This window comes from Vanellus vanellus, assembly GCF_965231255.1.
Source record: "Vanellus vanellus genome assembly, chromosome: 22".
In the NCBI taxonomy this organism is placed as follows: domain Eukaryota; kingdom Metazoa; phylum Chordata; class Aves; order Charadriiformes; family Charadriidae; genus Vanellus; species Vanellus vanellus.
Window position 1 is genome coordinate 5,437,428 of NC_138927.1, and position 24,309 is coordinate 5,461,736.

Below are 24,309 nucleotides of genomic sequence, written 5' to 3' on the forward strand. Positions count from 1 at the left end.
CAGTCTACAGGGATTTTCCTTGAGCTCTCCAAGGAGGGCTCTTCCCAGCAAGGTTCGCGCCTCTCCGTGCACACACACAGTTCCACCAGGTCAGGATTTGGCAGCACCCAACAGCAGAGCTTCTCAAGAGCGGCCACCACCACCAGCCTCCCTCCACTGCCAGCACCTTTTCCACCTGCACAGCCGAGTCCTGGGGCAGCCAATATGGCTTGCAGCAGGAGAATCGCACCCCTTTCCGAGGCAACGGGACCTCGGAGCGCTAACAGAGAGCCCCGCTCCCTCGCCACACGGCCTGGCTCTAACCAGCCCCATTCTCTGCCCAAGTTCCCCATCGAGGCAGACGGAACCCACAGGCGGAACCGCTCACCACAACAAGGCTTCACACGGAATAGCAAGTGCCTGGTGGTGCCCGGCTCCCCGCTCTCGCCTGCGGCCTCAGCCACTCCACCTGAAATCACAGCCCTCATGCAGCATTTGGGCTCCTGACTCTCCCGGGGAGCTGTGCTCCAGGGCACCTCCTCACACTCCCACCAACCCCAGTGGCCCCATCCACTGGGCCACATCGCACACCCGTTCCTTCCAGAGCTCCAGCTCCTCAGACACCAAGCCCAACCCGGCTTTTTGAACTCCTGCTATGTAGTGGGCACACACTGAAAACAAACCACATTCCCTTAGTCACTTCCCTCCAACCCCGGTCAAGTGGTTTCAGGTTCAAAGACTAAAATCCATGGTATTTCCAAAGAGGCAGCAGAGGAATCTATACAGGAAAAAGACGGGATTTAAGCAACAGCTTCCAAACTGGAAGTAAACCCTTCCCAGTTCCGCACAGAAAACAAGAGAAAAGCATTCCTTCTTTCCACCAAAAGAGGCAAACTGATGCCTTCACTGATACCACAGAATCATCGAATACCAGGTTGGAAGGGACCTCAAGGATCATCTGGTCCAATCTTTGGATGCAAGGGCAATCTGGCTGCAACATCTGTCACCCCACGGATCGCCAGGGCAGGTTCAGCTGATCCGGCTGGCGAGGGGGGTGTCCCCTTCCTCCCTCTCCACTCCACGTGCGTCCCTCCCGAAGTTGCGTGCTCCGTCGAAGAGGACGACCTTCCCCGGTAGAGACACGCCATTCGTCAGTCAAGCATATAGGGTAGCTGCACTCCCCTGCTAGAACCTCCAAACAGTTGATCTTTAAAAATTGTTTTGAATTTAAGATGCAGCCAAAGTCCACTCTCTGTCTAAAAAAAACCCAGTTCAAATCTGACTCGGTGCACTGTAAGATAACTCCTAAAACCCCTTGGAATTTTATTCCCAGTAGCCAGCAGAAGACAACAGCAGCAGAGAAAAAGTCCCCAGTGGTTCTTGGCATCCCTGCACAGCAATGCAAGCATCTGTACAAGACTGACAGTAACAGCAGAGAGAAGGTAGAGAGCTAAGATTTTATCAACATACATGAATAGAGAGCAAAGCCTCAGGACTATCTGATGCACTTGTGAAAGGATCAATGAGCAGATGGGCCACCGGTCCGACCTGTCCCAGAGGGTCCAAGTGGGACTTTGGGCCCAGCAGGTACCAGATCATGAGGAAAGACTCCCGTGACACTCAGTGTCCACTCAGACAGACAGATTCCGGCCAGCTCCAGTCACAGTGAGGCTGGTCTTTGTACTGCATGGGGGGAGGGGGAGGGGGCAGTGGGGGTGGTATTGGGAGTGACATAAATAATACCAGCAGGATAGAGGGGCAAAATATTAATTAAAACCATTTTATAATTTATTAAGAGGTTAAATAGTAAATAGTCTCTGGATCTTCCACTCTCAGCAGGTGCCAAGACTTCACATTTTCTTGTGTCGGGAGATTCTGTACACCCTTCTTTTGACAGATAACAAAGCTAGAAACAGGATGTTAAGGATGGGGGAAAAGAGGGGAGCTTGACACCGAGAAAGGAACCAGAATAAAAGATAAAATACTGTGCTGTCGTCTTGTGCAGATCGAAGCTTCTCCCAGCAGCTGCAGCCTCCCAAGAGTTCAAAGAAAAGGGCTGTCTGGGGACCTTCTCCCCTTCTGTGTCACTCCCCCACAAGAGGAACGTCCCAGATCTGCACAGCTGACTTATCTCCGGGAGAACCTGTTTTTAAAAGCTTTGATAGTCTTTGCCATCATGGGTGCAATTTCTGCAACAGAGAAAGAAAAATGAAAAAAACCTAAATCAACCAAAAAACCCCACTCATTAAAGCGGCAGTCACAGGCTGGGAGAGCAGAAAGCAATTCCAAGCTGCAGCCCTGGCAAAGCAGACGCAGGGCAGGCGTAAGCGTGAGCTCTCTGGTCACAGCCTATCGTATTCTTGTCAGGTCACAGAGCGAGGAGAGCCCACGGGGCTTTCTGCACTGCCAGGACACCCATCTCTGCTTAAACTCTCCCTGCTTCCCTCCCAAGGGAGCTGCACTACAATGTCATTGTTCCAAACAGCCGGGCAGACACGCAAGGACAGCAGGAGGGGAAAGGCCGGGTTTCTGCCGCACCCGGACCATTAGGACAGGCTGAGACAGTCAGCACTGAGCAGGCAGCTGGGTCGGACGTTTCCCTATGCTTTGTCTCGTGTAAGGAGTGTGAAGAGCCTTTAGCCTCTCCTCAGAGAGAGCAGAGAGGCCCCCAGCATCACCCCTGCTGCCTAGCCAGGATTTCTCTTACAGCAGAAGCAGCACATTCGAGTGTTGGTAAAGGAGGAGCTCTAGGAGAGCAGAGGGGTGTTCTGCGGCTTGTACTTACTCTTCACGGGTGGTTTCCTGGGGTCACAGGAGGAGAAGGTGCTACCTGAAGACGGGACAGAGTGGGCGCTGCTGGTGCTGGGCCCATCATAGGACTGCTCCTCAGTCACACGAGTGTGGCTCTTACTGGATGTGTAGAGGACTGGTTTTATTCTGAAACAGATGGGAGAGACATTTCAGGACAGGACTCACTCTGGTTTGACCCAATTCTTCAGACACAAGGCACATTGGTTACCAGAAGCATGGCTGAGACCGCACGGAACCAGCGGTGACCAAGATCTGCGTGCTTCCCAGCAAGACAGACTATTACAGTTACAAGTTTCCCTGCAAAAGCACCTTCCGGACATACAGTATGCTTTCCTGCCAGGATGCAGAGCTTCAGGGGGGATGCTGGCAGGAGCCCCCAGAAAAAAAGACCCTGCACAGCCAGCGCTACTGAGAAACACTCACTTGGTCTTCTCTGGCACAAGAGCTCCTCCAGTTCCAAACTTCTCTTGTCTCCTTCGTACATCCCGAGGGGGCTTTGCTGCAGAGTTCACAAATGCCATTTTGGCCACTCGACCTATAAGAGGCCAGAAGGAAACATTGCTTAGATCCAGCATATTATAAAGAAGGGTCCTGAGTGCCTGTCTTATTAAAGCAAGATCCAACCACTTCTCCCCAGTTCATCCATTCCAAAGCTCAGGCAACAGCCTCCTCCCTAATGTCTGAACCTCTTGCACTCACTACATGGGCTGTGAGAAATCAAACCAATCAGGTCAGAAGTTATCATTAGGTTCACCCAAAGAGCAGGAATGCTTCTGCCCACCCCAATGTTCTTCAACCCCAGCATGCAGAATTCACTCAAGCAGAGCAGGAGGTGTCTCTGCAGCCCTACATATACTTGCTGTAAAATACTGCTCTGGCTATACTGCGTCATCAAAACCACAGAATAAGTCTAGAGACTGCTAAGCCAATAAGCAAAGGCCACCACATAAAGAATAGAGTTCAGCAAGTCCTAAATTGGACTAGATTGAAACCAGACACTCCAGAAGACCTTCCCCATACCAAGACATCCGCAAGGCAGCAGTCCCAGGCCCCTCTCTCATCATGCAGCCCTACTTTACCTTTGGGTTTGTTGGCATGAGCTGAGCCGATGTTCCGTGCTAACATGAGCAGCCGCTGCTCTCGTGCATCATGAAGTCGAAGATACATCTCCCTCCAGGACTCAAACTCTTCTGGCTTCTCATTCTTGAAGTCTCGGAGACAGTGGTTGTGCCACAGCTGATCTGTATCCTCAATGAGGACCTGAAACAAACCCACACATAAGCTGGGATCCCGGCTGACACCTTCACTCCCCTCTCCCTCAGCAGCAGCTAGCGTCAGTGGCACTGGAACACCACCGAGGGCAAGACAGCTTCGGGAGCAGCTTGCAGCAAGAGGTGGGCATGTGGCAACTCCAGGAACTCAGGACTAGCAAAAGCCACATCTTGTTGTAAAGAGCACTCTTCTTTACTATTCAGCTATTGCAGATGAGGACGGAACGTCACGCCCGTGTGTCACCAGCCCTTCCCCGGGCCCAGGCACTCACATGGTTACATTCCTCAATGCGATAGAGCTGCTCCGGGGTGCATCTCTCCAATACCGGCTCCAGCACTGAGAAGGGGACACCACCCACTTCATAGATTGCTAGAGAGAAGGGAGATGCAGAGAGAATTTGATGCTGCTCCTTCCTTGCCAAGGGAAGGCCCTGACCCCTTGGATGCACTGGAAACAACTGCAGTGCTGCACGCCACGGCACCGTGTGAGGGGAAGGAGAAAGGAACCGTGGGTGCAATAGCCCCAGTGAGTCACCAGGCACCAGTCTCTCCAAGTTAAGAAGTGCCTGCGCAAGGCGCTCTTTACCACTATTGCCAGCATGTTGGCTGCCGATTGTGCAGCACCTGAGCTTTCCGGGAGAGGTGTCCCGTATTCGCTAGCTTGCCTTGCGACAAGGGGCAACTAACTGCTCACATGCTCCAAGCCCGATGCCGCTGGGACAGGTCCAAATGAGTTACCAAGACAGCAGTGTTATCTGCATGGCAACGTGGCTTTAAGGCAGACGAGGAAAGGTACTTACAGTCAATGTTGTTACTGAGGACGCGGATACACTGCTGATACAGAGACATCATCTTTGGGAGATAGGCAGTTTTAGAGCCTGAATACACTTGCATCTTTGAATTCAACCGGCGGCCTGTAAAACCTGCTTCACTCTCTTCAACGGGCGAGGACACTGCTGTAGAGTGAAAGACTTGGAGTAAGAAGGGAAGAGAGCAAAGAAGAGCCCACCCCGAGAAATGGCACAGGAAACACTAATCAGAGTCCCCCAGAAGCGACCGGAAGGGCCAGGGCTTCTCTACGACACCTGCAACTGAGTTTGGGAAGGGCAAGTCCAAAGCCCAGGCCTCCAGAAGGGTCAACAGAGCATCTGCCTCATCTCAGGTCAGGACCTATTTGCCTGCCCAACATACCTTTCCTTTTTGTCTGGGAGCAGGTAATGGAGTCGATTGAAGGAAGAGGGCGGTAGTTGGCCTGGATCGGTGGCAGTGGGATGTCTGGTAACGTTGGGACCACATCTAAAAGTATCTGGAAGGAGACAATGTACATGCACGTAAGCCGAGAATACAGGAGGATGTAGCATCCTGCCAGCGTACAAACAGCGCTGAACCGCGTTTTGTTTGATATTTTGAATAAGCCGCTCAGTGCGGATCAGCTTGCAGCAGGAAAGGGCCTCTGGGGGAGCCTGCCCTTCTGCCACAGCACTGTGGCTCTGTCTCGGCTGTCAACACAAAGACGCCAAAATTCGGGATCAGATAGATTCTCTCAGCTCCCTCCACTCAGAGCCATCCCCATCTTTACCCTCCTGGGTTCAGTGCTGAAGGCCTCCAGCAAGAACCCAAGTCAGATTAACAATGCAAAGAAGTAATGGAAAAAAACAGGAGAGAAAGCTGGCAGGAACATTTCCTTCATCTCAAACACTCATTTCCCTGTTCTGCCTCTTCTCCTCCTCCCCGCCTCTGACAAAGCACTCTGCAGTGGCGGAGGAGAGGGGAACCTCCCAAACTGGAGGAAAGCTAAAACTATGATATGGGGCACCTTCACAGCATCGTAAAAGGCTGTGAAGATTATAAAACCGCTTTTTGAAAAGCAAAGTGTTTCAAAGTTGATTAAAAACATTCAGCAGTCAAGGTTCTATATATTAGTTCCTATTTATATACAAAACCCTGACACGCATGTGGAAATCAGTATGTACAAGAATATGCCTCTTTTTTCAATCTTTCACTGAAGAAGGTCTTTCTTCTAGAATTATGTGCGTTGTAACACCAGTCCACTCATTTCTCTCCCATTTGTGGAGACCAACAGATTTAGTTAACAGAACTGCAGCACTGATATACATAAAAAAAAGGTTCATTTTAGAGAAGCATTAATACTTGAGAAGAGAGACATAGGAACCTTGCTAGCAGGTGGAGATGCACTGTCTATTAGGCCAGATTCTAAGCTGAGTCACATGTAAATATATTCTGTATGCTTAACAAATGTATCACATCCAATATGCTTTCATACGAGTATTTAGGTGAAAGTGTTCTCTTTCACTCTCCCCAGTTTTGAATAAAGAGCGTATTGCCTATTGCATTTTTGGAACACGGTGTCTCCCAGCAGAAATCAGGAGTCACAGACCTAGATACCAATGAGACACCACAAGCACAGCCTGATGCAGAACACAGCCAGCACCTCCAAGGGGAAAACTAAGACAGCCCAGATGGCAGAGGGCCAAGAGCAGCTGATCCCACCTTCTTGGTTCACTACAAGATCCTTCAAAACCTTACCCTCTTTGGTTTAGGAGCCTCTGGTTGTTCCTTCTCTGCCCTTTTCTCACTTGTCCGCTTGTGGCTTGGACTTTTCTGACTCGAGCTTGAGCTGTTGGTACTGGCTTTGGATCCATTCTGTTTGCTGTGCCCTTGGTCTCTGTCACCAGCTGACACAGAGGGTTTGACTGCTTTCTTTTTCTTTTTCTGGGGCTGGTCATAGCTAAGGTACGACTCAAAGGACATTGTAGGTTGTTCAAATTCATCCTCTGCTTCCCCCTCCCCAAAATTGGAGGAAAAGCCCATCGATTTTTTGTCCACCTCAGAGGATTTGCGCTTCCCCTCTGAAGATTTTAAGCTACCAAAAATCCCCTTTTCTTTAATCCTATTTGATGACTCACTCTCAGCCTTCCGTTTCTCCCGCTCTGTGGTAGAGGTCTCCAGGCTCAGCTTGGCCTTTTCCAATTTGCTTCTTTCAGAGTCCCGATGTTTTTGCTTCTTAACATGGTTATCCAAGGACTCTTCCAAGTGCGGCAACATGTGCAACTTCTCCTTTCTGGAGGTACCACTTTCTCGGCTCTTCTCCCTCTTGGTGCCCTCTGACAGCCTCTGCTTCTCCTTGCTGCCTCCTGCCACGGGGGCTTCTTGGAGCTGCTCTTTAAAAGAGGTCTTGTGCAATCTTTCAGGGCTGAAGGCGGAGGTCCTGTCCTCCACTCTGACATCAAGTCGCTGCTTCTTGTGAGAAGACTTGTGCTCTTTGCTTCGACTCACATTCCCTTTGTCACAGAACTCACCAGAGTTCCTCTCACGGCCTGCCCCCAGCTTCTCCTGAAAGCTGTGGCCTTTACTGGCTTTCCGATGAAATACTGTTGGTTCTTCCTGCTCCTCAGAGGCATAAGGGTCTGTGTACACATCCTGAGGGCTCTCACTTGGCTCAGAAGACACAGCTTGTCCGTAGTCCGAGTACTCCTGATCTGAAGAGAGCAATGGGGAAGATCTGCCCCAACCCTTCCCCTCTTGGCTGTTACAGCCATAAGTCTCATGGGCTCTCTCAGGCTTAGGATACCTTTTGGACTTCTTTTCCCTATGAGCTGGGCTATAGGACTGGCTGCAAGATGGCTGGAAAGCTTCTGAATACTCTGGGTCAGGTTCTTCATCTTCTCTGAGGGAAGGTCCTTGATGTCTTTTGCTTGAACTGCTCCTCTCATAGTCACGTTCTTCAGAATCTAGGTTATTTCTGAAGGGATTAAAAAAAAAAAAATAGAAAATAGACAAAAGCATCCCAATATGAATGAGAAGAGCCCCTCCCCACGGACCATGTGGACGGGAACCTCTCTTACAGCAGACTAAGGTTGTGGTCGGTAGTTTTGTGGCAAGAACACCACTAATGCTCTCAGGCACAGCGACGTTCAGGGATTTCAAAAGTGCACCTCTAGTGCAGGAATTCAGTCAGCATTTGTGTTAGGACGAGAGGCGTCACAGTTCCCTGGGAAGCAGAGACAGATGTGCACAGAGCCATCTCCATGCCTCCACACTGCTGGCTGCGTGGTGCCTACGGGAAACATGTCCCCCAGGTCGCCAGTTAGGCCTGCAGGGACACCACAGCCATCGAAATTATCATCAATGACCGGGTCTTTATCCCCTGCATCTAAATGATCTCTCTGCTGACTTCAACACAGCTGTGTTCCTGCAACACGCTGGCTAGCATCAACTTTCGGGTGCCATAGGACTTTTGCACATAAAAGCGCCTTTCAAACCAAGCCACTTCCTTTACTGCGGCCTACAACTCCCTCTCTTTAGCATCATAACCCGGGAAACAAGCCGACTGCAGCTCTTGCTGTAATAAAGGCACTTTGCTGGCCTCTGCTGTTAATCGCTTCATCCAACTGCCAAGTCTTGAAAACTGCCCCCTACGTTCACCCAAAACTGCGGCCACCAGCAGCCCAACGCTCCGCAGCCAGCAGAGGCAGGAAGTTTCTGCCAAAAGATGGCAAAACCTCCATGCAGAGTTAGCACCCGTGGCCTACAAGTTTTCCCAGAGCCTTCACTTGTATTACCTTGGTCGGGGAAGTTTATCATCCCCGCCGCAAAAATACACAAAGCTCATCCATCAAGATCACCAAACAGGTTCACTTACCTGTCTGCCTCTTGGGACACTGGCACCAGCTTCTTCCACCTGGCTACGAGATTCTTTGCAAAGTCTCCTACCAGCTCGTGTTTCCGTAAACTGTTCACAGTCTTCCCAACACCTGTCTCCTTCAGGAGAGAGCCAGGACATGAGTTCATCTCAGCAAAACACTCGGCATTCTCCCCTAAGCTCATCTTCCTACAGAGGGCCTAAAGTTACCCGCTGCCCGTCCCGGCCACAGAAATAAACCCCCTTCATCTAGCGGCAAAGGTACCCCAAATAACAGATGATGTTTTATGCAGCCATCATCCCGTTTACTACAGTTCTGTAAATCAAAGACCGCTTAACTCTGCCTTAGCAAGCATTAATTATTTGTAGCAGTAACCCAAGTTAGCATTTACCATGACTGTGGGTAAGTTTGCAGACAGAAGTCGCGAATAATTGTCCGAATCAGCACTTCCCAATTTTGTGCTGATGCGGTGATCCTCAGGAAGTGCTCCGACCCTCGGATCCCGGTGAAGTGTTGAGCTTCTGGGAGAACGGAGGATGACAAACTGTCCTCCAGGGCTCCACACTTGCTCTAACACGCTCCTTCCCCGTGCCTTTTATCTCTATAACCACATCAGAATCACGCCTGTGACACCAGGCTGTAGCAGGTGTCTGATGCAACAAGCCCTGTTCCCAGGAAAGCAGCATAGCTGTGGCAAACAGTTATCCTGTGACTTGACAGACATGAGGAAAGCGGGAGAGATTTTCCAGCTCTTACCACAAGAACGTCAACTGTGATGGGCAACTCAGACAGCCTCTTCAGACTTTTCAGCAGCTGTAGAGACAAGGAGGTAAGCGTTCAGAAATGTCATACTGAACCAGAGACCGTGATTCGAAAGGAAGACAATTCTGCACTGCATGAGATCTTGTTAGAAAGATCCAAGTGGCAGTCAGCTTCTGTCTTGCTCCAAATCAAGTTCTTGAGAAGGTGAACAACTGTAATGAAATTATCGTCTCTTAGCCCACAAGGGCCCATCTGAGAGTCTTAAAACGCACTCAAATATTAATGCTTTCTTCAGAGGACTGCAACTTATCTTTGGCTTAAAGCATTAGAAACAGACACACACAATTCTGTTGCCCAGCAAGTGGAAGAAAGTACTCAGAACCCCGCAACTCTCAGAAGCTGGTGTCGAGAATTGCAGCATTTGTTGAGAGGAGGGGGGGGGAGAATATTAAAAGACCTTTCTGAAGTTCTGCAAATTAGACACTGAGGGAAGGAAAATGTCTAGATACTCCTAAAGATGTAAGAGGGAACCCATATCTCCCCTGCAGAGCCTCCACTGTCAGTGCTGCTGGCCGTCTCTCCTTTCAGTTACGGTCTGTGCTATAAAGGCAACTGATCCCTTCCACAACCACCCCACTCTTTTCACTACTCTTTGCCATACAACAGTGAAAATGTTGTTTTCCCCCACACACACGCTGCCAAGCGAGGCTGTGTCAACATGTACGGCTGCTCTGTGAGCCAGGGAGGGAAGAGGAGCCCTCTCCCACTTGCACCTGATGAGGGGCCGCAGGTGAAGGGATGTACTTGTACCTCTCCCACCCAGGTGGTTTGGGACATCGCTTCACTGAGATGTCTACCGACTTCTTAGTTACAGTACAGGGCAGCACGCATCTGACAGCTCTGCTGCCCCTCACGTTATTTCCCGCAGCTCAGCTATAGCCACAGACCAGCCTCATCAGCATTCCCATTATTATGGTCCCTATACAGCCCAGGCTTTGTTCAGCACTGCTGTGCTATATGCCATACAAAGGGCTGTCCCTGATCCAGAAGATCTGCTCTTTAAAGCACTGTGCTCATGCTCAAATTAGCACTGTTGGCCTAAGCTATTCTAATCATCTCCACTTCCACCATGCGAGGATCAAAAAAGGTTTAGAGGTTTCTTTCCTTTTTCTTTTACCCTATTTGAAGAGTGCTATTACTTTCAGAGAGAAAATACTCCTTGACACATAGAAAAGGATTCATCTAGCTTAAGCAGAATCACCAAATGGTTTCCGTTCACCAGAAACCACTGCCCCATCTCCATTAGCTTTAGGAATTCATTAACTGAAACCTTCAGTCATGGCCTCTGGTTTGTTTTGGAAGAGTGAAACACTGATACCAACAGTAATGGTGGGTTTGAGCACTCCTGAGCGGGGATGCCGAGGGGGATGCAATAGTTCTGGCTGTGCTGCATCCACAGCTAACTGGGTCTGCAAGCCCTCTGTCCCTGTAACTCCAGGCTCACAGTAATGCAGAGGCTCCCCAGGGACTGACAGTGTCTGGGGCAGATACCGTAGTCCTCCACCTGCCTCAATGGATGGGGAAGGGAAAAAAAGGGGCTGGGGGGGAGAAGCAGCTGCCAGTTATTCTAAAAATCCCCACATCCTCTCAGTTTTCAGAACTGCTGTTACTTTGCCAGCACTGCCAGCACTGCGGCTCAACAAGCCGACTGGCAAGTGAAGCCACTGAACAGAAGCAGCAGAGGTCAAGACACAGCCCACCTCTGCTACCTCCCCTCACACCGCTGCGGCCAAGGGCTGCCAGAGCTCACCAGCTGGAATCCCGCCGGGAAGGCCAAGATCCTTCAGGCATCGGTAACGCAGGGGCTTGGACTAGTGTGCACGAAGGCCCTGTTTGGGAGGGGGCAGGAAGGGAAGGGAAGAAGGGTGGATCTTGTACTGGATAGAAAAAGAGTAAAATGGGGTGATATTAAAAAAAACAGCATTTCTGTCAGCTGATTACCTTCCTAGAGAGGCTGTTTTGCAGCTTACAAAAATCCCACCCTGAGAGTAAGAACCAAGGGAAAACTCATTAGGCTATCCTTAAAGCCTCCCAATTGTTTTTTCGAGCTACACCCCACTGAAGCATCTTCAACAGCTCTTTTTGCTCTTTAGTTATTTGTTGCCTTCAGGGCTGAATTCCAAGAACAAAAGAACTATTCTCAACAGGGCTCAGATGAGGATTTTGTATTGCTAGGGGAAGTTTGGGTTCGGATCAGGGGACCCACACATTTGATCCAGAACACGTCTCACAGGGAACTGGCTTATTACACACCCGCTGCAGTCCATGCTTGGAAAACTCCACACATCTTAATAAAAAGCAAGAGCTGGCTTTCTAAGAGGCCACCATACACGTACCTTTGCCTAAGTGCCACTTTACCAAGCTTTGACACCTGCACCTTCATTAGAAACGTTAACACAGTTTAAGGTCAGCAGACTTCCCAGCCAAGTTATAAAATCTCAAAATGAAGCTGTCATGTAACGAGGCATTTTCTGTTACCTGCCTCATCAATAACGCACTTCTCTGACAATCTAAGATATCAAAACCTGTGCTTATTGATGCTGACCAAGTGGCACACAGCCGGCAATATACGAGTAGGGATATATTTGGGAACTGTGTTCATAGAGCACAGCAAAACCGCAATTTGCTTGCAACCTCTGTGGACCACAGGTCCACGTGCATGAGACGCATCGAGTGAGACAACTCCAATGCAGCAAGGCTTAAGAACTGGTACTAGTCTGTATTTCTGATGGAAATGAGCTGATGCTGTACACCTCACTGCCTTCAGCTGAAATCAGCCAAGCACACTCAAATCTGGCAGCTCAACGCAGAAATAACTGAGATCCTACAAGTCCTACGAGAAAAAGGCAACCAGGCAGAAGACATAAAATACAAGGCTTGTATCTTGCTAGACACCAGACAAAATACATACCAGAAAGCTCTTCTAGAACACACCAGCGTAAGGCAGAGTTTCAGTCAATCAGCCACAAGACACAAAGCATAAAGACTTTGCTTAGCTCCAGTAAAGTTTTGTTTAACACAGGTGGACAGATTTCTTGTTCTTAAAGAAGTCAGCCAGATCGTTACAACACTAACAACACACATTAATATGAAATTACTACAATACAGCCTGGCCCTATCCTCTCTGTGAAGATGCTCATATGTTTGTGTTTCCCTTATACTCTTTCTTCCTTCGGTCCTGCAGCAGAGTTTGTATCTTCTCCACTAGACAAAAAAGACCATTTCCAAACCATTACAGCAGTGCCCAAAGCTTCACTCATATAGTTCTACGTCAGCAGCCTGATTTTTACCCAAAACCAGTATTAACACTTGACACCTTTCAGAAAGGCAATAGAGAGTTGTACCCAACTCGCATTCTTTCTCCTTAGTGACAAAACATTTCAAAGGGACAAGGCAAGAAAACCAAAGACTGGAAACGGTGTAATGTGTGGGCAGCACCCAGAGGTGCCGGGGATTTGTCCTGCTGACAGGGTACAGCTGCAGCTGCTACAGAACTGTAGTGGAAACGGTCACAGCAGAAGAGTGAAAGCTGTTTTGCGACAGATGGAGCTGCTCAGAAGATGCACAATCTATCAAGATGATGCAACGGCAACTAAATTCAAGCCTAGAAACACTAACACTGCCGAGGCTATAGTTGAGAAGGTATCAGAACTAAAGAGAGCACAGGTCCCGGGACCTTTCTGCGGAGGAAGGGTTTAAAGTCACTCTCCTGGCCAGGAACAGCTTGCGAGCACTTACCACCTCTTCCTGCCATTGCAAAACTGCATAGGATGAACAGAGAAAGAAAGGACTTCACAGCGCAAGGTTATCGGAGAAGGAGTCAGCCGGTGCAACTGGTGCCCAAAGACATACAATGCCCAAGAAACACAGGCAAGAGTTATTGGCCCAAGCTGACACAGGGGTCAGGAGACGGCAGCGCTAATTCACTGTGCACAGCGTGCTGAGCCAAGGCTGGAAGTCTTGTATGTACTCTCGGCACCACAGAGCCCAAGAACCCCTGGAACTGACTACTCATCCATCCCTCAGCTCCACTCAGGGCCCCACTAGTTTAACCCTGCTCTGGTCTTGGCTGAGAGGTTGAGAAAAGGAACCAGATCACCAGCAAGGCTGGATCTGGGTACAGTGGCCTCCCTTTCAGAGGGTCAACACTTGAGAATTTTAGGATTCATCCTTTTTCATGGGTGGTGTGAGGGCCTGGAAAGCGAGTAGTTCTCCAGGTGTTTGCCTCAGTTAAACAAAACTGAGTGCAGAGTGGCTTTACGGCCCTCACTACTGCCTCTGAATGAAGTGAAACATGAATCAAATACCTGTAAATACTCACAACAGATGGTCCCCCTATAAAATGATAGCCTAGAGAATGAAATAACAGTATGTGGCAGGCCCACACCTCAGCTCAACCCCAATTCAAAATTTCCCTTGAAAAAACGGCTCATGATCCTGGTGCCCAGCAGGAGAGTTGCTGCCAGCAACAGGCACAGCTCAATGTCCCCAAAAAGATCCCAGCACAAGCACGGATCATGGCAGCACGCACACGGCTGCCACTTGGCGACAGCTGCTGTGGGCAGCAGATTTCAGCAGCTGACACGTTCCATGGTGGAGACGGGCAAGAGGCATCGAGCAACTTCCCCAAGGCCAGAGGGGGTACCCACACCAAGGCCTGAGTTAAGACTGGGCCACTTCTTGCCCCGACCCCAACTCCCCGGTGACCCTGGTGGCCTTGCCACGGTCCCAAGGCCGGGCTGCGCCTCCCTCTCACCTCCCGCCCAGGCTCACACCAGCGACTGCAGCTCTTCCACCACCAACACGTCACCAGACTCTTATGGCACCTTCTCCCGTTGCCCGCTTGCGTGCCTCTCAAACCGCACCCCAACGAGGTGCCACGGGGGGACCCTGCACACAGACCCGGCCCGCCACAGCAGGCCTCCCGCGGGGCAGCCATGGCCTGCGACCCCGGCCCGGGCTGGCAGCAGCGCGGGAGCCTCCCACCGGGGACACCCCCCGGGCCTGGCCCACTTCCGCGGCTCGGAGCTGGCGGGCCGCCCGCCTCGCCCCACGGACCGCGGCCACGGCCCGACAAGAAACTTCAGCGGGGCCCCGGCGGAGGGCAACCCCGGCCCGGCCCAGCCCGGCCCGGCCGCGCTCCCCGGGCCCCTCGAGGGGCGGCCCGGGCCCTCCCGACCCCAGACCCCGCCGCGCCGTCCCTGCCGGGAAGGGGAAGCCCCGGCCGCGCCGCCACACCCGTCACCTTCTTGGGCTCCGAGCTGCCCGCCAGCCGCGACTGCAGCTTGCCCACAACTTCCAGCACCGACTCCGCCATTTTTACTGCTGGAGAGGCCGCGGCGGCGGAAGCGGCTTCACCGCCCGCTCGCAACACGGCGCTTCCCCACTACCGCCGCCATCTTGGTTGAGGGCGGGAAACGGAAGCGGCGCTAGCGCTACCCCGGCCGCTTGCGGCCATGGCGGGTGAGGGCAGAGGTCAGAGGGTGCCATCTTGGAGCCTGGCAGCGGTGGCGAGCAGAGCCATCTTGGGTGCTGGCAGGGCCCTGCTGAGGGGAGCGCGGCCGCCATAGGCTTCCGTCAGTGGGGCAGTGGTGCCACCTCCGGCCCCACCGTGGTCAGGACAGCCTTTCCTGAGACAAATGTCTCTTCATACCTGTTTCCGTTGTCTCCCAATGGCCAACGGCTCTACCACCGCTGTTGCAAGTGAGTGTAAAGTAGGTATATAGGGTCATTTGTGGCCAAAGGCAAATTGAGTGGGGTCACAGCTGCCCAGGCCGGGGGCTCCTTAGGCCGGGGGCTTGGAGCTGCTGTCCCCTCCACTCACTCAGGAGAGTGGGGAAGGAGTCAGCAGGGCGATGAATCCCCAGCTCATCCCCAAATCGCTCCTGGAGGGGAGCCAGGCCTTTGGCTGCCTCCTTGTTGCCTCTGCCTTGGCAGTGGACGTGCTCAGCCTTTGGTTTACAGCCTTCTCCTGTCGCTGGCTGCGACGGTGCCCTTGGCCAGAGCAGCACTACCTGAATCCAGACCTTTCCATGTCTCTGGGGACTCGGCTGAGGGCGGCTGTCCTCACATCACCCCAAAAGCCTGCTGTGTATGTGGAAGTGATAAGAGCAGTCAGCTGGCTGGGAGGGGAGAGGAGGGAGGAGGATGTTGCGTGGGGAAAGTTGAGGGTCTCTATCTCTCAGCCTGCAGAGCCCTGTGCTGGTGAGAGCTTCCCCTTGGACTAACCGGTCTTAACAGCAAGGTAAGGAGCAGACCCAGCCCATAGATGAGTCATGGAGAACCAGGGCTCACCAAGCAGGATCTGCAGAGACCTTGCATGGGGCACGGGAACTGCTGAATAATGGAAATAATGGCATGGGGAAAGACTTTGTTGTTTTCTAAAACGGGGCTGGAGGAATTATTGGCAGCAAAATAGTGCCCAGAGCTGCAGTGTCCAGGTAGTTTTCCAGGCCAGCTTGGTGTTTGCTGTAACTCAGACCCTGCTTGAACCCAGGGCTGGGGGCAGCAGCAGATGAAGGAGAGGGACTCTTTGGTTAGATATTAAAATAAGCCTGCCGTAACTTCCTGGAGGCACAGTATCACCCAGCTTAGGTCCTGCTTTGCTGTTAGCTCAGTAATATGGTGCAGGGCTGAGATTAGCAGCACTGAAAGGAAGTGAGGACAACTACTGTCTTTTAAGAGAAGTTTAAACAGCTAGAAAAAAGCCCTATTTTCCCTCCTTTCTGTCTGGGCCCTTTGAAATCTCTTTAAACCATTCCAGCTCCTTAGATTAATCCAGCATCCAGGATTAATCTGTAGGGAAATATCCCTTTCAAGTCTCTGCAGTGGTATTTCAATCAGAAGCAGCGATGATGTTCCATTTTAAATTAAATGCAGATATAAAGGTCGCCCTGCCTTCCTGCAGCCAGACACTGGAATAACACAAACACAAGCTTCAAATTGGAGTCTGTCAAAGGTGCCCAAAGGCGACAGGCAGGATCCCACAGACATCAGTACGAGCCCAAAACGTCTTGTGACTCAATTGTACTTGTATGAAGTGTAAGGCAGTTAGAAGACCTCTGTTTTATCCCAGAACAACTTCCCTCCTTGATTCCCAAGTGGGGTGGACAGGGACATTGCATGGCTTTCCAGAAGGTGTTAAGACGACTTTCAGAGATCAGCTTGTCTTATTGTGATGCTGGGTTCCACATCAGGCCTACAGGAGCTGCTGAGCACTGGTGTCATCTCTCTAAAATGGGGTCTGGAGCCCCTGAAAGGGAGGTGAGCAGTTTTATGGACAGAAACAGTGGCTTGCTGCAGACACCATGCTTGTTTCTGTAAAAAAAGGCCAAAATCAAGGCAGTCTGGGGAGCAGAAGGGATTGGGCAGATCCTTAATGCAGCCCAGTGGGAGCTGACACCCAGGTCACTTATTTCACAGGGCCAAACCCTCCTGCCCTGTCAGGTTGCAGACTTCGACCTGGCACTTGTCCCTCTAGGACTGGTCTCAGTGTGGGGGCAGCAGGACGGCCACCTCCCTCCAGGGCAAGTCCTGCTCCTCTTTGGGTTTGTTGGGCAGCAAGAGGTTCTTGCAGTGTTGTATCTCAGAGAGATCAGAGATCATCCCTTGAGGGATCTGGATAGAAGGTTTGGAAAAACATTTTAATTTCCTGGGAAATTCCAATCTTTAACCTATTTTGCGACTTCAAATCCAACTGAAAAGCTGAAACTGCAAATTTTCCTAGGGAATGGATAGTCTGAACAAAATGCATGTTTGGAAACATCATAGTGTTGTTTCTCTGAAAGGGTAAATCCCAGTTCCTTTTCCCAAGCATGAGCTGCGTATCAGAAACAGTTTCATATCCAAACACACAGAGAGAGCGGCATTTGCGTCCCAGTTGCGGGAGGACTGATGCCCCCTCCAGGATATGACACTGTGATAGATGAACCTTCAGTGGTGTAAATTGGGGTAGCCCCGTGAAACACCGCAATTCCAGGGATGGCTCAAGTGCCTAGGACTTTTCTCCTGAATCCTCTTGGCTTCTGCGCAAAGCCAGGAGAGAGCAAGGTCTGTGGGCATCTGTGTCGTCCCTGCTCCCTCAGCTCACCCTGGACAGCTGAGCTCGGCTGGGCCACCACTGTTGCTCTCCCCCTCAGACTCAGCCCTGAATCCTCTTTCCTGGCAGGGACTTTTACTAAACTTTTCCTTTCTCCATATTTTTGCTGAAATCTCATAATGCCCCTCTTCTGATTTGCCTGGTGCTAAATACAAGATGATTACTCAGTTCCAAGAAACCTGATCCTTATGGCCAAGCATAATAAACAGTACCCAGACATGTGAGAGAGCGCAGTAACAGCTATTTCTGGCTGGCAGATTTGTTCCCTCTTATGTTGGCTGCTCCGAGCTCCCTCAGAGGAGCTGAGGTCACTGCTGAGTTTCAGACTGGAGTTTCAAGCTGGAATTTGGGAACATTCAAAAGCTGGATTGTTGTTGTTGAGTTGTTTTATTTTCCTCTTTCACCTGCATTCTGAACTGGTCACCCCAAAGGGCATCTGGCCCCACTGGTTACCCAGCAGAGCCTTGCAGTCCCCAAGGGGCTGAGGGGGAAATGAACACCCTTTTCTATGTGGTCCTGCAGTGCTGGGGTTCATCTCACCACGCTGCTGTGTGGGATCCTCTGCCAGAGCTGCTGGGGCTTGATTCACCCCATCTGACGTATGCTTGAGTCAGGTGAAACACACCCTGTGATCGCCCCCTTGCTCTGTCTGGAGTCTGTGTAACCCCAGACAGCAGATCTGTCAGCGGGGCTGAGCACAGCCCCACACCCAGGAACCAGTGGGTGCTCCCAATCTCCCAAGGCAACCACCCCAAATCCCCAGTCCTTTTTTAACACAGCGAAGGTGCTGGTACTGGTTGAGAGTTGAGGATCCTCTCTCGTAGTCATGGCCCTCAATGCCTTTAATGCAGCTCAGAGGCGTACAGGGCTTAGGGGGCAGTTTCCATCTTTCCCTTGGCCTGACCCAAAGAGTATATGAGTCAGTGGGAGTTTTTCCTTTGCTTAACTGAAATGTCTTAAAGAGCAAAAGGGCACCAGTACCCCTGCTACAAGGCTCCTCACCTCTCCTTTCTCACCAGGTCCCATTCTGATCCTACCAAGATGGCACCCAAAAAGAAAACCCCCAAGAAGCCCAAGGTGGATAAAGAGGATGCATCCATCACCCCAGTGATGGTGGAAGATGCTTTACTAGATGTCGAATGCCTCAATCATTTGAACAGTTTATACGAAAGTGGCTCCAATGGCTTCCACTGCACAGCCACAGAGGTTGAAGCACTGGACCATGGAGCCAGCCTTCTGGAGGGGATGAACGAGATGCGCCAGAAGCGGTTCCTCTGCGATCTCACTATTGCCACCAAAACAAAGTCCTTCGAGGTGCATAAACTCGTCCTGGCTTCCTGCAGCGAGTACTTCCGCCACCTCCTGCAGAGAGACCCTCAGCTGCACCAGGTGGAGCTCCGTGATGTGTCCCCACTGGGCCTGACCACCGTCATCACCTACGCTTACACAGGGAAGCTGAGCCTCTCCCTGTACACCATCGGCAGCACCATCGCTGCGGCCACCCAGCTGCAAGTGCCAGCACTGCTGAACATGTGCAGTGACTTCCTCATTCGGGAGATGGCTGTGGAGAACTGCGTGTACATTGCCAACATCTCGGCCACCTACAGCCTCAACCAGGTGAAAGAAGCCACACGGAAATTCATTCGGGAAAACTTCCTGGAGTTCTCCAAGACCGACCAGTTCATGAAACTCCCCTTCGATCAGATCAATGAGCTGCTCATGGATGATGGCCTGCAAATACCCAGCGAGGTAGCAGCCTTCCAGATTGCTGTCAAGTGGCTGGAGTTTGACCCAAAACGGGTCCGGTATGCTGCTGACCTCCTGAGCAACATTCGATTTGGCACAATCTCAGCTCCAGACTTGGTGAACCATGTGCAACCTGTGCCACGCATGATGCAAGACCCGCAGTGCCACAAGCTCCTTGTGGATGCTATGAATTACCACCTGCTCCCCCACCAGCAAAACAGCCTTCAGTCTCGGAGAACTAGGATACGGGGAGGCCAGAGAGTGCTTGTCACAGTTGGAGGTCGTCCAGCTTTGACCGAGAAGGCTCTTAGCAGGGAGATCAGATATAGGGACGCAGAGGGAAACTGGAACAAGCTCACAGAGATGCCAGCAAAAAGTTTTAACCAATGTGTGGTGGTGATGGATGGATTCATCTACATTGCGGGTGGTGAAGACCAAAACGATGCCAGGAACCAGGCCAAGCATGCTGTCAGCAGCCTCAACAGGTAAGATGGGCTCCACCTGGCCACACACACCCTGGGGAGGGGTTCAGAGCTGTGCCATGTTTGCCTGTGCCCCAGCATCCCCCATGAGGTGAGGGATGAGCACATCAGAAAGGTTCCTTTTGGCTGTCAGTAACCAGGAGGTAGGTCTGGCCTCCGGGATAATGCTGCCAAACTGCCAGGGAGGGACAAACTTAGCGAGGCCCAGCACAGGGTGCTGGACTGCGAGACACAAGACCTGGAAACAAGTTCCAGGGATTTGGTCTGCATAACCCCAGCCTGGGCTTCCCCTGAAGACTTTGATCCCTGGGCTATGCTGTCCACATCCTCCAGCAGCACACAGCACTGGTGCAGGATGAGGGCAAGGCAGGGCCTCTTTGAAGCTGGGAGGCTCCTGGAGAAATGGGAGCCCTCATTATTTAGCAGTCACCCATTTTGTTACTCTGGGGAGCTCCCCTTTTAGCCCAGTGCCAGTCTCAACCCAGCCTCTGTTTTGTCTGGATTCATTTTAAGGTAAATTTACTGTCTGTAGGATTCCCATTGCCCTTCAGGCTTTCTTCTCTCTGCCTTCATTTCTCTCTTCATTATTTAAATGATGAGGTTTTTTTTCTTAATCCCCATAAACCTGTCACTGCATCGCCAAGGGATTACTATTCAAAGAAAGGAGTAGTAACCATGGCAACCTGACATGCAGTACTTTGTTTGCAAACTAAACCTGAACTTCCCAGTTGCTCTGCCCATGGCTTGGCTCAGCCACCTGAGGCTCCACACGCAATGTTTTTGGCATTGCTCAAGGCCAGCCCATTGCGGCCCCTGATCACCACCCCTCAGTTGTGAGCTGTCATTGGGTTCCGTCTCTTGCACCGAGTGAGGTTTCAGGGACCCACTGGCAGGTCTCCTTTCTATTTCTGGCCAATAGCTTATCAACCTTTCCCAGCCTGGCCTTAGTCCCTGTGGCATCACTGAGGACACAGCAGTCCAGTACCCTCTGCCATCTCGTGGGCACACAAGGAGCCAGCTTCTTATCGCATGCCTGGCTTTGGCCTGGCAGGGTGGGCAGGAAAGACCTGTCCCTAGGTCCTCTTCTACCTGCCAAGACCCAACATCTTGGGACAGTTACGGTGCTTGGGAACACATCAGATTCATAGCACTTGCCATTTCCAAGCCAGGCTGGAGCTTGTGGTGGCAGGAGCAATGCTCAGCCGTCTCAAGAGTTAGAGTGGCAACAACCCCAGCAGTTGCAGGTAGGATCCAGTCCTGTGCAGTGCCATCATCTCCATCTGCGCTGCCTGTCCAGATGCTTTTTTACTGCTGGAGAAGACAGAGAGGTTCTTCTAGAGCATGACTTGTTTCCTCTGACAGCAGATGTTTGGCAAGTCCCTCTTCTCCCTACGGTTCTGATAGCCCTGGCCAGACAGACCTGCCCTTCCTCCCCCAGGTACGACCCGCGCTTCAACACCTGGCTGCACCTGGCCAGCATGCAGCACCGGAGGACACACTTCAGCCTGAGCACCTGCAATGGGCTCCTCTATGCTGTCGGAGGGCGCAATGCCGAGGGTGCGTTGGCATCTGTCGAGTGCTATGTCCCCACCACCAACAGCTGGCAGAGCAAAGCAAGCCTGGAGACACCCCGCTGCTGCCACGCCACCACTGTCATTGATGGCAAGCTCCTGGTCACTGGTGGCTACATCAGCCATGCTTATTCTCACACCGTATGCTGCTATGAGCCCAGCACCGACACCTGGAGGGAGCAGGCAAGGCTCAGCACTCCCCGGGGCTGGGACTGCGCGGCCACTGTGGCAGACCGAGTGTATGTGCTGGGTGGGAGCCAGTTGGGTCCCCAGGGCGAGCGGGTGGACGTGATGCCTGTAGAGTGCTACAGCCCACTCACGGGGCAGTGGAGTTACATGGCGCCCCTGCCCATGGGGGTCAGCACAGCTGGGGTGGCTCTGCTGGAGGGGCGCTTGTGCCTGGTGGGTGGCTGGAATGAGAGTGGGAAGAGGTATCAGAAATGTGTGCAGTGCTACAATCCTGACCTCAATGAGTGGGCCAAGGATGAGGACCTCCCCGAGGCCACCGTGGGTGTCTCATGCTGCACCATCATCCTCCCACGCTCCCCAAGGTCCAGGTCCCGGGCCAGCTCTGTGGCCTCAGCAGCAGCCAGCACATAAAGAGCCCTGGGTGCCACGTGGCTTATGCCAGCAGCTAGGGAAGGAGACAGAGCTGAGGAGTGTGGGGTAGCTGGATGGGAAGGCACGCTGATGTTTGGAGTCACTGCAAAGTCTCAGACACTCTTGTTCTACCATGGCAAGTTTTGGAGTCTAGGAAAGTGTCTTCTGAGCTGCCTGCATCTCTATCCTTCAGCTTAAGCTGGGTTTGTTCACGCAGGACAAACACAGAAGCAAGCAGGACAGAAGAGCTTTCCTCCTCAGCCTGGAGCACTGTATTGCAGCATGGATTGTAAAAAAAAAAGAAGAGGAAAAAAACCCCTAGAATAATTCAGGAGAAATTCTACTGTAGGAATAGTATCACAAGACACTTTCAAAACAACTGTAGTATTATTGGTGTTAAGTACAAGGAAGTGACAGGTCTAGAACAGACCCCGTTGCTCACATAGCAGTTGTTCAACAGAAAGACATTTAATAATCTTGATAGCAAGGAAGAGAACTATTGGAGCAACACAGCAAGATCTCTTGCACTTCCAAGCGCTGAGCTCTAGCTCAAGCAGAGGGTATGGGGGAAGTGCCTAAGGATGCAATGAGACTACAGATTTCAGAGGCAAATGGTTCCCTGAAAATCAGCTGGAACAGAAGCCCTTCACATCTAAACCAGGAGCTCTCCCAGATATATTCCTAGCCAGGTGCTGTTACTCACACCATCAAGCAGACAGCTTAGTTTTGAACTCAATTAGTGCTTCACCATTATTGCAAAAGCAGCATCTGACCTGTAAAAGGAGGCGATAAGTTTCCTAAACTTGAGTTTCCAGGGGCAAGCGCTTGCTCAGTGCCCAGGGCCCCTCCCTGTCACTGTGTCTGAGTGAGACAGGAGACAGTTACTATTCTGTATTAAAACCCTGGCTGCCCTTTCAGAGGGCACAGGGACTGCAGATTACCCCTTGCAGCGCTGCAGAGCAGACTCAGGCTCTTGGGCTGTGTGTATCAGGTCAAACCACACCACAGAACTCCAACCCCTGCCCTGCTGGGTCAGAATTACAGCCCCAGAGTTGTGATAACCTGTGACGAGCAGGAGGCAAGAGAGGGGTGGTTATTTCGTGGTCTCCAGCCCGTGGTCATTACAAGAGATCACAGGACAGTCACACGCTGAGGCCAGCATCTTCTGGTAACAGGTCCTGTTACTGAAGCACATTTACATGTGATCCTAGAGAGGCTACTTACCTTCATCTCAGGCCAAGGCAGCTACATGCTGCTGAGCATCCGGGCAAATGCTCATTTTTGTTCCAGTCTTTTTTACACAACAAAGCGAAATCGCATCCAGGAAGCCCCTAAGCCCCTCAAAGGAACCCCAACATGCCACAAAGATTCCAAGACAAGAGCTTCAGCAGAGCAGGCCGGTTTTCACTTCTTTTCGCAACTCACCAAAACTGAGCAGCTTGCATCAGTTACAGTTCACATAACAGTATTGATCTTGCTCTGAGAATTCAGTTTCAAGAGTTCACATCAAGCATAAAGCTATACTGAAGCAGAATATAATTTCTGTTCAAGTTCTACTTCCCTCTGTGCATTTTAGCATGCACAGCACATGCTGCCCTGTGTGTTTTGGAGATGGCTCCATCCTGAACAGCTCTGGCAGGCTCGTCTGGTTTACGGTTCCAACAGACTCAACAAGGAAATGGTCTAGTCTTTGAGACAACACTGCACAATCACTGATGGTGGAGTGTGTGCAGAGTTGGATGGAGGTTTGTTCCTCGATTTTATTATAATTTTTTACTCTAAGACACAGGAGAGGACCGAATACTAGAGGCAGAGACAAGGGTGCTGCTGAACTCCACTTGTGTGAGCTGCATTCTCCTGCAGGGAATTTTCTCTTTAAACAATAAAGGTCATTCTTCTACAGGGCAAAACTGTCTGGCTGCGTAATTATAGCAGTGTAAGTTCACACTCCAGAAACATTTTTGTGAACCAGTCAAGATTCATCCTTTACATTCCAAGCACATCCAATAATTGCTTCAGGATTTCCACAACACATGGAGAGCATCACAACCTGTGGGGTAGAAACAACTCTACCAGCTGCAGGTACAGGCACTCGAGGTCACTCATCACCCATGGAAGCAGTGTGGATTGGGGGTTCCTGCTGGCTGATCTCAGCCCCCTCTTGTGGCACCAGGTCTGAATCTCGGCTCAGGAAGCTCACCAGCTGTCCTGGCACTGCCAGTGCCACCGGCCTTGCCCATCCCCTCCGCCCCTTCCAACCCGTCC

At 51.4% G+C, this 24,309-nt stretch overlaps 2 protein-coding genes across 2 annotated transcripts; one reads left to right on the plus strand and one right to left on the minus strand.

The window, feature by feature from the left end:
• Window positions 1–1,592: 1,592 nt before the first annotated feature.
• On the minus strand, window positions 1,593–14,864 carry LOC309680651 (elongin-A-like; the record flags this gene model as incomplete). The annotated part of the gene is made up of 11 exons (XM_082494322.1): window positions 1,593–2,168; window positions 2,765–2,916; window positions 3,214–3,325; window positions 3,870–4,050; window positions 4,334–4,431; window positions 4,862–5,017; window positions 5,253–5,367; window positions 6,609–7,824; window positions 8,725–8,843; window positions 9,482–9,538; window positions 14,793–14,864. 11 exons carry the CDS (start codon window positions 14,862–14,864, stop codon window positions 2,107–2,109), a joined length of 2,340 nt encoding a protein of 779 aa, XP_082350448.1. The 3' UTR covers window positions 1,593–2,106.
• Window positions 14,865–15,682: 818 nt separating this feature from the next.
• On the plus strand, window positions 15,683–22,839 carry LOC309680427 (kelch-like protein 31). The gene is made up of 4 exons (XM_082494038.1): window positions 15,683–15,791; window positions 18,665–19,876; window positions 21,312–21,627; window positions 22,262–22,839. Exons 2-4 carry the CDS (start codon window positions 18,687–18,689, stop codon window positions 22,364–22,366), a joined length of 1,611 nt encoding a protein of 536 aa, XP_082350164.1. The 5' UTR covers window positions 15,683–15,791; window positions 18,665–18,686; the 3' UTR covers window positions 22,367–22,839.
• The last annotated feature ends 1,470 nt before the right edge of the window (window positions 22,840–24,309 follow it).